This window comes from Embiotoca jacksoni, unplaced genomic scaffold, assembly GCF_022577435.1.
Source record: "Embiotoca jacksoni isolate LCO1_2020_lvr unplaced genomic scaffold, fEmbJac1.0.p SCAF_21, whole genome shotgun sequence".
Taxonomy (NCBI): Eukaryota; Metazoa; Chordata; class Actinopteri; family Embiotocidae; genus Embiotoca; species Embiotoca jacksoni.
Genome location: NW_027185352.1, coordinates 1,097,525 through 1,110,596, shown reverse-complemented (window position 1 = coordinate 1,110,596; position 13,072 = coordinate 1,097,525). Strand labels below are relative to the sequence as shown.

The 13,072-nt window shown below is 41.6% G+C and overlaps 1 protein-coding gene across 1 annotated transcript in view; it reads right to left on the bottom strand.

Moving 5' to 3' along the window:
* Positions 1–13,072, bottom strand: part of cog5 (component of oligomeric golgi complex 5) — an 88,137-nt gene that overhangs the window by 42,249 nt on the left and 32,816 nt on the right. Inside the window, exon 7 of the mRNA XM_069156353.1 lies at positions 3,705–3,835. Coding sequence (XP_069012454.1) covers positions 3,705–3,835 — 131 coding nt within the window. The remainder of the gene's footprint in view (positions 1–3,704; positions 3,836–13,072) is intronic.

Genomic DNA, 13,072 nt, shown 5'->3' with positions numbered 1-13,072 from the left:
CTCCCTGATCCTTCACTGGTTCATCCATTCACATTTTAAGACACACATTTGTTCTCTGGATATTTTGGACCACACAGCCGACGGATCATTTTTCAGAAACTAAAATCCAGCTGACAACAATTTCATCACATGATAACTGACTGTCATTTTTAAATAAATGAAGCAGAAAATGTTCACTGGAATGTGAAATGAAGTGTTTTTGTGATGTAATTCTGCTCCATTTGTCATTTTTAAAGTGCCACAAAAAATAAATCACTACGCAACACACTGATCAACTCAGCTGTTAAAAAAAAACTAAATTACAGAAAACACATTTAGTTTTGGTCTCTGTGAATTCTCTGATGAGAAACTACTACATTCATGTAATCACAACAACGATGTACTCGTATAATACAATGAAAACCAAATTGTAAAACTCTGATGCTACAAAACTCATGAGCTCAAGATGTTTGGTTCCCAAGAAAGATTTAACTTCAAGAGTGCAACTACAAACTTTCAGAAAAGTCCATGAACATCACTGGAAACATAAAAGACGTCACATCTCGACAGATGTAATTAGAAAATAACCAGACAGAAAACAATAATGATCAGTGTTTCACCAGCTGCCTGCACAGAGGATGAACAAAGTATAGCAACTCAAACACACACACGCACGCACGCACACGCACACACACACACACACACACACACACACATTAAACTGTCCCCAAGGAGGATTTTCATTAACACAAAGGTTTCCCCAGTCTCTGACCTTAACCATTACAACTAAAGGGCTGAACTTGATGTCATCCACCATCAGTGATGTCATCCACCATCAGTGATGTCATCAACCATCAGTGATGTCATCATCCATCAGTGATGTCATCGTTGGTTTGTGAACGTTATGAATCCTCCAGTTCAGATTCTGTCCGTCACCATCTTTACTAGTTCAGAGCGGTTGGAGCAGGAAGTGACCATATTTGGACGAGCTGGGGGAGGAGCCAGTGGTGGATCTGACCTATCTGATCAGAAACCTGTCGATACTACGTCCCGCCCACCGATAGCTGTAACCTGACTGCACCACAGGCCTGTCAATCAAACAGACACGCCCCCAAAAACAGGTCTTCTTGAATCTTCTTTTCTAATGAATGAGGGATTATTTTCAGATGGACCTCCAGAAAACTAAGAAGAAGGAGTGACTTTAGCTAACAACACCGAGATAACTGATGGACACATTTTATTCACTTTGGATTTGATGAGAGAAGTTGAATGGGAGTCTATGGAGCCGGAGGCTTTTTGGAGCCGACCTCTAGTGGCACTCGCTGGTATTGCAGCTGAAGACACTTCTGGATCAGAACCATTTTACAGACCTGAAGCTACGAACACTTTTATAAACAGTCTGTAGTTTTATATCCAGTCTGTAGTTTTATATCCAGTCTGTGTTTTATATCCAGTCTGTAGTTTTATATCCAGTCTGTTTTATATCCAGTCTGTGTTTTATATCCAGTCTGTAGTTTTATATCCAGTCTGTTTTATATCCAGTCTGTGTTTTATATCCAGTCTGTAGTTTATCCAGTCTGTAGTTTTATATCCAGTCTGTAGTTTTATATCCAGTCTGTAGTTTTATATCCAGTCTGTAGTTTTATATCCAGTCTGTAGTTTTATATCCAGTCTGTAGTTTTATATCCAGTCTGTGTTTTATATCCAGTCTGTAGTTGTATATCCAGTCTGTAGTTTTATATCCAGTCTGTAGTTTTATATCCAGTCTGTAGTTTTATATCCAGTCTGTAGTTTTATATCCAGTCTGTAGTTTTATATCCAGTCTGTGTTTTATATCCAGTCTGTAGTTTATCCAGTCTGTAGTTTTATATCCAGTCTGTAGTTTATCCAGTCTGTAGTTTTATATCCAGTCTGTAGTTTTATATCCAGTCTGTAGTTTTACATCCAGTCTGTTGTTTTATATCCAGTCTGTGATTCTAAACCTAAAATCAGGTCTCGACACTCAAAAAGCAGCTGTGGACCTCAATTTTGTCCCCATGGAGACACATGTCCCCACGTGTGCACTCAGGTTTAAGTCCACATTGGGACTTAAAAACATGTAGGTCCACACCTACGCACGCACGCACACACACAGTGTCTTTACTGGGACACTGTCCCCTGGAGAACGATCCTTTCTGGGGCAGATGAAGGTTAACACAGCTTCCATGTGTTCCATCTCTCATGTACAAAGTGTAGGTCTGTCAGTCGGGTCGGATTCAGCTGTTTAATATGAAGATTTGACTGTTTGCTCCTTCTGTTATTTCAAATCAACTCTCTGGAAATTGAAACATTTACAACACACTCTCTTTAGTCTCAGAGACAGCAGCTTCCTGGGCGTCTCGTCGTCCCCGTCCACAGACCTCCCTCCTGGTGCTGCAGGCTGGGACCAAAAACACAGCTGAGTCTGGGCCTCGCTCCTGATCCAACGACCCTGTGTTCCCCACCACCTCAATATAAGTGATGCACTCCTGCTTAGAGGTCAGACTGACTTTGACGTCGGGGTGCATGCGGGGAAAGTGTGGACTCCCCGACCACTGGTGTCACGTTCATAGGGCAGGCTCCGCTGTGGTCCAGCCAAAGATCATTTTTACAAACAAAACATAACTAATAAATGATAGGACCAAAATCAAATCAAAAACACAAAGCTTGTGTGTGATGTCACATGAGATTTTGAACAAACAGTACTTACAATAAACAAGAATCCCAACAACAAACATTCGACTGAACTCTGGACGAAGCACATTCCGAATTATTTATATTTACTAATCCAACAGTATTTATATACCGTGACTGTATCGGTGCTTTAATTTCTGTGACTCATTTACTCTCTTAAAGGAGTCCGTGAGGTGTGTTAACACCGGAGGAAGAGTAACAGCAGCTGGCAGGGCGGCTTATTCACATGAGGGCGTTCACTCTTATTCGAGGAGGCATATTTCTGAATTACTTCTTTCATTTTTTGTGGTTGTTTTTTTTTTTTTGACAGTCTGATAAATTTATCAGTTCCAACAGGAACAAACCATGAATAATTTTGTATCTATCGGTGCGAAATGTTTTAAATTAGCGTCACAAAAAAGAAGTCATATTAATTTAATTCAATCAATAACTATTAAGTGTTGACTGTTACTGACAGAAACCTAGCGCCAAATGAAGAACACAGCGCACTGAGACATTGTTTTGAATATACAGGAAGTGCTCAGCATGTATTTAAACCAAATTCAAGTGATCAACACAGAGAGGAAGAAAACAAAGGCAAACGAAGAGTCACTGCAACTGACTCTGATCAGCTTGAAGCAGCACAGCTGGACTTGGACAGTCCAGTTTGGCAGCTGTGTGTGTGTTGTGTGTGTGTGTGTGTTGTGTGTGTGTGTGTGTGTGTGTGTGTGTGTGTTGTGTGTGTGTGTGTGTGTGTGTGTGTGTGTGTGTGTGTGTGTGTTGTGTGTGTGTGTTGTGTGTGTGTGTGTGTGTGTGTGTGTGTGTGTGTGTGTGTTGTGTGTGTGTGTGTGTGTGTGTTGTGTGTGTGTGTGTGTTGTGTGTGTGTGTTGTGTGTGTGTGTTGTGTGTGTGTGTGTTGTGTGTGTGTGTGTGTGTGTGTGTGTGTGTGTGTGTGTGTGTGTGTGTGTGTGTGTGTGTGTGTGTTGTGTGTGTGTGTGTGTGTTGTGTGTGTGTGTGTGTGTGTGTGTTGTGTACCTGGATCTCCATGCCCTGCTCCAGCAGCCTCTTGGCTTGGCTCTCCACCTCCAGCCGGGCTCTGCTGATCAGCAGCAGGTCGTTCTCGATCACCTCGATGCCGCTCAGGTCCACACCTTGTGACAGATAGTCTGCAGCAGGAGCAAGAAAACATGCAAACACTCAGGCCAAGAATGAATCTGGATGGAGGGCCGTGGGCCCAAAATACATGTGAAATTACATTAAAAGTGAAACATTTCATTAAAATGTGATAGATTTTACAGAGTTAACATTCTTAAAATTTCTGAATAATTAAAACACTACTCTTTAATCTGCTTAATAGTAATTTAATTATTTTGCAGAAATTATTGTAAAAAACACATCTTGCCAATTCATTTTCTTAATGTTCGTTGTCTCGTGTCACTGCCTCGATCTTTCATTGACTGGCAGCAGTCAGTGACGTCAGTGACGTTGGACACTAACAGCAGACGAGCATCAGCAGGAGAGAGAAAACGATACTTCTTTGTAGATAAGGGAAGCTTAACAGCACGACGCTGGAAATCACTGTAAAATATGTGTTTATGTACTTTTTAGCTGCACAAAACGTTTAGTTTGGTTTCATTACAGTTGGAAGTTACAGCACTTAAAAACAAAGAGAATAAACACGTGCTTGTCTCATACCATGGTGGGTCAAATCAAAGGTGCGGACCAAACCTGGCCCCAAGACCCCAAACTGGGTTGTCTCTGATCTCCTGGCTCCACAGACTCAATTTAAAACAGTTGTCCAAACCACAGACTGGATATAAACATGGAGCTCGTCATCACTTCCTCCTGATAGTAACTTCATTTTAAACCTGAGTCTGTGCGGTAGTTACACACATAGCCGAGCCACTGACAACTTCATCTTTCATCCCTGTGTGCTTATTATTTTCTGGATGAAAATGATTACTGTAGTAATTTGTAGCTGCATATCAACTATTTTTCCTCCATAGAGTGGTTGTTCTCTTGGCTCGGTACCAAGAGATGGGCAGGACACTGGACACAGACTGGATATAAAACTACAGACTGGATATAAAACTACAGACTGGATATAAAACACAGACTGGATATACAACTACAGACTGGATATAAAACTACAGACTGGATATAAAACTACAGACTGGATATAAAACACAGACTGGATATAAAACTACAGACTGGATATAAAACACAGACTGGATATAAAACCACAGACTGGATATAAAACCACAGACTGGATATAAAACACAGACTGGATATAAAACACAGACTGGATATAAAACTACAGACTGGATATAAAACACAGACTGGATATACAACTACAGACTGGATATAAAACACAGACTGGATATAAAACACAGACTGGATATAAAACTACAGACTGGATATAAAACTACAGACTGGATATAAAACACAGACTGGATATAAAACACAGACTGGATATAAAACACAGACTGGATATAAAACTACAGACTGGATATAAAACACAGACTGGATATAAAACTACAGACTGGATATAAAACACAGACTGCATATAAAACTACAGACTGGATATAAAACCACAGACTGGATATAAAACACAGACTGGATATAAAACCACAGACTGGATATAAAACACAGACTGGATATAAAACCACAGACTGGATATAAAACACAGACTGGATATAAAACTACAGACTGGATATAAAACTACAGACTGGATATAAAACACAGACTGGATATAAAACCACAGACTGGATATAAAACACAGACTGGATATAAAACTACAGACTGGATATAAAACTACAGACTGGATATAAAACACAGACTGGATATAAAACTACAGACTGGATATAAAACACAGACTGTTTATAAAAGAGTTCGTAGCTTCAGGTCTGTAAAATGGTTCTGATCCAGAAGTGTCTTCAGCTGCAATACCAGCGAGTGCCACTAGAGGTCGTCTCCAAAAAGCCTCCGGCTCCATAGACTCCCATTCAACTTCTCTCATCAAATCCAAAGTGAATAAAATGTGTCCATCAGTTATCTCGGTGTTGTTAGCTAAAGTCACTCCTTCTTATTAGTTTTCTGGAGGTCCATCTGAAAATAATCCCTCATTCATTAGAAAAGAAGATTCAAGAAGACCTGTTTTTGGGGGCGTGTCTGTTTGATTGACAGGTCTGTGGTGCAGTCAGGTTACAGCTATCCGTGGGCGGGACGTAGTATCGTCAGGTTTCCGATCAGATCGGTCAGATCCACCGCTGGCTCCTCCCCCAGCTCGTCCAAATATGGTCACTTCCTGCTCCAAACCGCTCCGAACTAACAAGATGGTGACGGACAGAATCTGAACTGGAGGATTCATAACGTTCACAAACCAACGATGACATCACTGATGGTTGATGTCGTCACTGATGGGTGATGACATCACTGATGGGTGGTACTTGACACTGGACCTGAACACCACGTCTCCACCCTCCGGTCACTACTGCACAGACTCAGGTTAAAAATGATGAGGAAGATGTCAGCACCCATTCTGAGATATCTTAGCTTCCCTCCTCTGTAACTCGTCCATCTTTAAAAACAGACTCTGACTTGAACCGAGGTCTGCTAACGCAAACGTGTTTAATCTGTGTCACAGTGGTATCAACTCAACTCAAATTAACACTAATGACTTCTTGATAATGTGATATGCCTCATACTGAACCAACACTAAAACATGAACTAGAAAAAAGGTATTGTGGGGACACCTGTACAACTGACTATAGCTGGACGACAGTAGCTCAGTCAGTCTGAAACTTCATCAACACCTCTCCTTCGTGATGAAATGATCCTACTCCCATTATTTAATCTGACAGGGAAGATGACAGCGGGACCAGTCAGCTTGACAGATTTGTCAGCAACACTTCGGACGGCGTGTTAAACATTTCCACTCTTTTTCTTCCTCTGCATTGTTTGTCCACCCACCTGCTCTGGAAAGATCCATCGTACATTAGAGGAAGAAATATTGACTCGTCTTGTCACTGAATCCTGTTTGGAGCTGCAATGAAACTGATATTGATGTAACGCTGCCAATATGTGTGATTTTTGTCCAATAAATCATGAGCGCCTTGAGCAAACACTTGAGTCCTGCTGTGGAGATGCTATCAGCAGTGACAGCTGAAGTCCTGCAGCTCATTTTGAGTGCTCCCTACTGGTCACAGTGGTTTACAGGAACAGTGACACAGTCTAAGAAAATGTTATGGATGATGCAGTTGTTTAATCTGAGAGTGAGGAGCCTGAAGTGTCTCTGAGGCGGTGACTACAGTCCTGACTCGTGTGGGAAGTTGACTCAGCGAGGAAGGAAGTGAAGAGCTATGAGGCGGCTGGAACGGGAGACAGTTCAGATGTGATGGAGAAGACAGACAGCAGACAACAGGCTGCTGAGTGGGACTAAACTACAGCCTCCTTCTGCCAGCTTTATGCAACAGTCTGACTTGTGTGGAGCGAGCGAGGACAGAACATTTCATTTCTTTCTCCTCTCCTGAATTGCACCTTCACTTCATGTTAATCACTGAGCCTGACATTGTGTTCATGTCAGCTGGTTTCTCATCAGCTCCTTACAGATGAAGGGAGTCAGTATTCAGTGGGAAAGCACTTCTCTGAAAATGCTTTAGACTTTGTAAAAAAAATACATAAAAGTAGCTTCTGAGCGCCCTCTACAGTCTCGCCATATATAAACATTATCTATCTAACATTTTAATGATCACTAGTTTTTTTTGTAAAAAAAAAATAGTGACTTCAATCAAACGCACTCGTTCTGGTTCACCGTACGTGTCGACACACCAGACACATGCAGACAGATGTACATTAAAAGTACATTTTTACTTAAAACTCCAGGGTTCTTGTAAATTTGGTGGTTGTTAATATTGAACCCAAAAATAGTCAGAAAGTAAAAGATAATTCAGAAAGTTGCAGACCGTTTTGGACACTGTTGGACCAGTCAAAGCCATGATGATGTTCCCCATTATGGGAACACTAGGTTTTATGTTCATCTTGACACCAGTACAAACTTCTCATCCAGAAAAGCGAGTAAAATGCTATTAAGGTATTTAGCAGTTTACAAAACAATCAAATATGAGTGTTTCATCAGATTCAAAACCTCTTCTGTCGCTTGGTTCCCCTCGGTCCACTGATATGGCATAAAAAGCAGAACGCTTCATTCCTCTAATCTCATGCCTTCATCCGAACTCTGTTTTGATAACAGAGCTGATTTTAAATTCCAGCATTGTTCCCATATTCTGATCATTTCTGTAAATCAGGACAACTAAGAGTACAGGGAAATCAGCTGCTGACTATTAGAGGAGAGGAGGAGCAGTGTGGGGCTGGAGGGCTGATATCAAACCATTTCAGATGTGCTATTTGTCCAGAGCTGAAGATTGTTTGCTCTTTTTCCCCAGAGAGACAGAGACCGAGAGTATTATCAGGCAGGTGGCGAGCTGAGGCACAGAGGAGTGGGGAATTGGACAGGAGCCACATTCAATTCAAAACCAATCCACTCCAAGCCTCCACCCAAAGTACAAAGCCTGCCAGAGAGTACCACAGAACAGCTGAGCCCTGCTTCTCTCTGCTTGTTTAGATATGTGTGTTTGTGAGGGAGAGGAAGAGGAAGAGGAAGATGTTGGTCTTCCCTGACTTGTGTCACAATGTGCTCACAGGGCCAGTGTGTGTTAAGCCTCAGACACAGACAGACAGACAGACAGACAGACAGACAGACACACACAGACAGACAGACAGACAGACAGACAGACAGACAGACACACACACACACAGACAGACAGACAGACAGACAGACAGACAGACAGACACACACACACACACACACACACACACACAGACAGACAGACAGACAGACAGACAGACAGACAGACACACACACACAGACAGACAGACACACACACACACACACACACACACACACACACACACACACACAGACAGACAGACACAGACACAGGCAGACACAGACACAGACAGACAGGCAGGCAGGTAGGCAGACAGACAGACACAGACACAGACAGAACAACACAGACACAGGCCTTTGGATATGATGCTGTCTCTCCCAGGGGACAAGATGTGCCCTGGTTTCTATACAGGAGGAATTCATTCAGCTTGCTCTTCAGAGGACAAGACAGATTTCATCAATAACCACCACCACCCGTTTATTAACTTGTGTGGTGCATCATCGGAATTTATCATGGCATTGCAGAGCTTAAAATTAGCAGCAGAGTTGACCCCCCCCCGCATCACCTTGGTGATGGAGGTAATCAGCATAGTGGGTTGTGGATGGGAGCAGGCAGCAGGGAGGGAGCTGCTTCGCACTTATCAGAGCCAGGAAGTGATTACCATCCAGCCCAAACTAAGGAGGCTGAGGTGAAGGTGAGAGAGACCTGCAGTGAAATTTATTAAAGAGGTTAAAAACAGCTGTCCAGCAGTCCAAGTCTGTCTTCTGTACACAAAACAACATCCTGTGGGTTGGATCAGGGTCAGAAAACTAAACTGGAACGTGTCCACTTTCAGATGTCCTTTCCAACAATACCAATGCAGCAGAAAGAAGGTCACTTTTTATTCATGCTCACGCAAAGAAAAACATGAAATATTTTAACTCTAATGACCTGTCTGAATTCACAACTTACAGTCCATGAACGCATCAGTGTGTCTGAGGTAGTTTCCTCTGTGGTCCAGCAGGGGGCGTGTTGTCCTTCTGACCTATTAGTAAGCGGTAACCATCAGTGATGTCATCAACCATCAGTGATGTCATCATTGGTTTGTGAACATTATGAAGCCTCCAGTTCAGATTCTGTCCGTCACCATCTTACTAGTTCGGAGCGGTTTGGAGCAGGAAGTGACCATATTTGGACGAGCTGGGGGAGGAGCCAGCGGTGGATCTGACCGATCTGATTGGAAACCTGAGGATACTACGTCCCGCCCACCGATAGCTGTAACCTGACTGCACCACAGGCCTGTCAATCAAACAGACACGCCCCCAAAAACAGGTCTTGTTGAATCTTCTTTTCTAATGAATGAGGGATTATTTTCAGATGGACCTCCAGAAAACTAATAAGAAGGAGTGACTTTAGCTAACAACACCGAGATAACTGATGGACACATTTTATTCACTTTGGATTTGATGAGAGAAGTTGAATGGGAGTCTATGGAGCCGGAGGCTTTTTGGAGCCGACCTCTAGTGGCACTCGCTGGTATTGCAGCTGAAGACACTTCTGGATCAGAACCATTTTACAGACCTGAAGCTACAAACTCTTTTATATCCAGTCTATTAGGCTAACCAAAGAAAAAAGAGGGGGACACCAACAAACAGGTCATGTTAACTGGGTCATCATCACACTGAGGCTTCTCAGAAACTGTGTGGAATCATCTTTTGGTTTCTTCTCCAGAGATGGCAGAATGAGCATCAAGGACAGGGATGTAACTGCTTTACTCTTCAGCGATAACAAACCTGAAGGCTGACTGCCAACACTCAACCTCGATCGCCTCACCAGAAGCTCCTTAAAAGGCCACTACTGATATGATAGTAAATACACGGTGTAGTTACGTTTGAATGCCAGTTAAAATTAGTTTTAACGTGACTTCTTGAAGAAGTGGCAGGGAGAGGACTAGCTTCTTCATGAACTATGGCAGCTGTGGTTAGCCTGGATTTACATTCACTACAATGGAGACAATATCTTAATTTTGGGAGGTAAGGAACAAAAACCCTGTACAGAAACTGCTCAGATCTTTGCTGCAGCCTGATCTGCAGTGTCTGTGCTCTTCTTTGTTGCTGAATTTTACATGCTGAACCAGGAAAATGTCAAAGCGAAGCATTTCATCTGTTTATGTAGGAGAAATGAAAGAGAACTCTTTTGCTGAGCCTCAATGTATTCATGAAGCTAATGTATTTTTCAAAATGTGAAGATTGTAAAATGTCAAGTCTACAAAACAACACCGTCAAGAACAAAAAACTGTTTTCTTTTCCTTTAAGCTTAACTTCTGAAAATAGTCCCGTTGTCTGACGAGTATTCTGTTGATTAAAAAGGAGCCGTGCTGTAACACAAAGCAGACACCTCTGCAGGAAGTTTTGTTTTCAGCCTTCAAGAAGAAGAATGCCTGAAACAGCGTCCTGGACGTAGCGTGGATAAAGAAACACAGAGGCTGCACCTGGCAGCCGCAGTGTATCACAAGTAGTGTAAACTATGTGACCGCGTGTTTCCTTCGAGGCACAAAGGAAACATAGTCTGTAATCTCACATCAGTATGCTTCAAACTGGATATTAGAAGGAGATAAAACTACAATCACGGATGTGAGTCAGATTGTTGTCGTGTTAAATCAGCAAAACCAAAGTTCTCCCGTCACTTTAAATGAATGACTTAGTATTTAATGAATCTTCAGTGGTTTCCAGCCTCATCTCAACAGAGCACACTGAACTCTGTCAAGAATTTCTTCTCCGATTTTGCAACAACAATGACAGATGAACATTTTATTACAACCCCATTTCCCAAATTTTAACATTTTCTACTGTATGTGGCAGTAAATATGTGTTGTGCTGAGATACTCACTCTGCATCTTAGTTTTGATGACTGAAACTTTGCCCCAAACCAAATGATAATCAAAGTGATCCCTGACACCTCCCAGTAACACCGTGCAGTATATAACATGAGCAAGGTTTAATTACTTCTGCTTGTGTCAAAGATGTATTTAGTTTTCAAAAGCATGTTTTTTTCTCTAAAGTTAGTTTTTTCTCCTGAGTTGAGCCTCTCCCTCTGAAGATGATCTTTCTGTTGACCTTGAGTTCGCAGCCATCTGCGCCTCCAAAGCATCATGAAGACATCAACATTCACTGGTGTGGCATTTGTCCCTTAAGCACACACACTTGCTTTCACTCGTCTGAAACAGGAGCCTCAGTATTAAGTTGCAATATTAATCCATTCATTAAACATTTATGGTAGCTTTGCGTTGGTCTCTGAACCGTCTGTTTCTGTTTGCCTCTCTCACATCATGTACGTTTGCTCCGAAAAAAAAGTCTGCAATTGTCTTTTCACGGAGCCCCGGAGTGGCCATAGAGAGACAAAACTTTAAATCATGTGCACGATATAATAAGTTATGTGCACGAGATACTAAATCGTTCCGACAAAATAATAAATCGTTCCCACGAGAATTAAAATTGTTCCCACGAGATACTAAATGGTTCCCACAAAATAATAAATCATTCCCACAAAATATTTTTTTTCCCCCACCAGATACTAAATCGTTCCCACCAGATAAAAATGGCTCCCACAAAATAATAAATTGTTCCCACAAAATAACATCGTTCCCACCAGATACTGTATTAAATCGTTGCCACCAGATGCTAAATGGCTCCCACGAAATAATAAATCATTCCCACAAGAATTTAAATTGTTTCCATGAAATAATAAATTATTCCCACGAGATACTAAATCGTTCCCACGAAATAATAAATCGTTCCCAGCATGAAGTTCACTGAACCTGCTTCAACTGTCAGCTGACCAACTATAAAGTCAACAGCATCCTTAAAGTTAGCATATTACCAACGATATAATCCACAAACTCTCAATATCATCGTTGTTTTCTTTTACTAACAATCATCCTCTACATTGTATTACAGAGTTGTTGTTAGCCCTGTTGTTAGCCTCGTTGTTAGCGTAGTCACCACAGCCAGTCTGACTAATCAATGACATATTTAGAGTCACCATAAGGCTGATACAGACATGATACTATGTATAAATACATGAGTGAGTAAACAATTGCTATTATTGTAGCATAAAATGTTTACTCGTGGCGTTGATATTATTGACAAAGACGTCGGGGTGGTTTTTCTCTATTTTCTATCTTCAAAATGATGAAATGATAGTGTCTGTATGAACTGAGGAAAACTAGACCATAGTTTTTTACAATCCACTGCTCATGCCATTTTATACCGATCATATCCATATCTGTCATCAATTAGTCAGACTGGCTGTGATGGCTATGCTAACAACAAGGCTAATAACAACTCTGTTCACTAAGAACAGCTGTAATACAATGTAGAGGATGATTGTCAGTAAAAGAAAACAACGATGATATTGAGAGTTTGTGGATTATATCGTTGGTAATATGCTAACTTTAAGGATGCTGTTGACTTTATAGTTGGTCAGCTGACAGTTGAAGCAGGTTCAGTGAACTTCATGCTGAGAGGAGGAAGCCTGCTGTGCTGAGCTGTCTCTCTCTATATATAAACTTAAATACCTTTTAATTAATTCGTGCGCACGATTGACTTTTCTTCCTCTCCCTGGCCAGACCTCTAGGATCTGTGTCTCTGTCACCGTCTGCCTGCCTTCCATCTCTCACTAAAGACTTGTATCTGG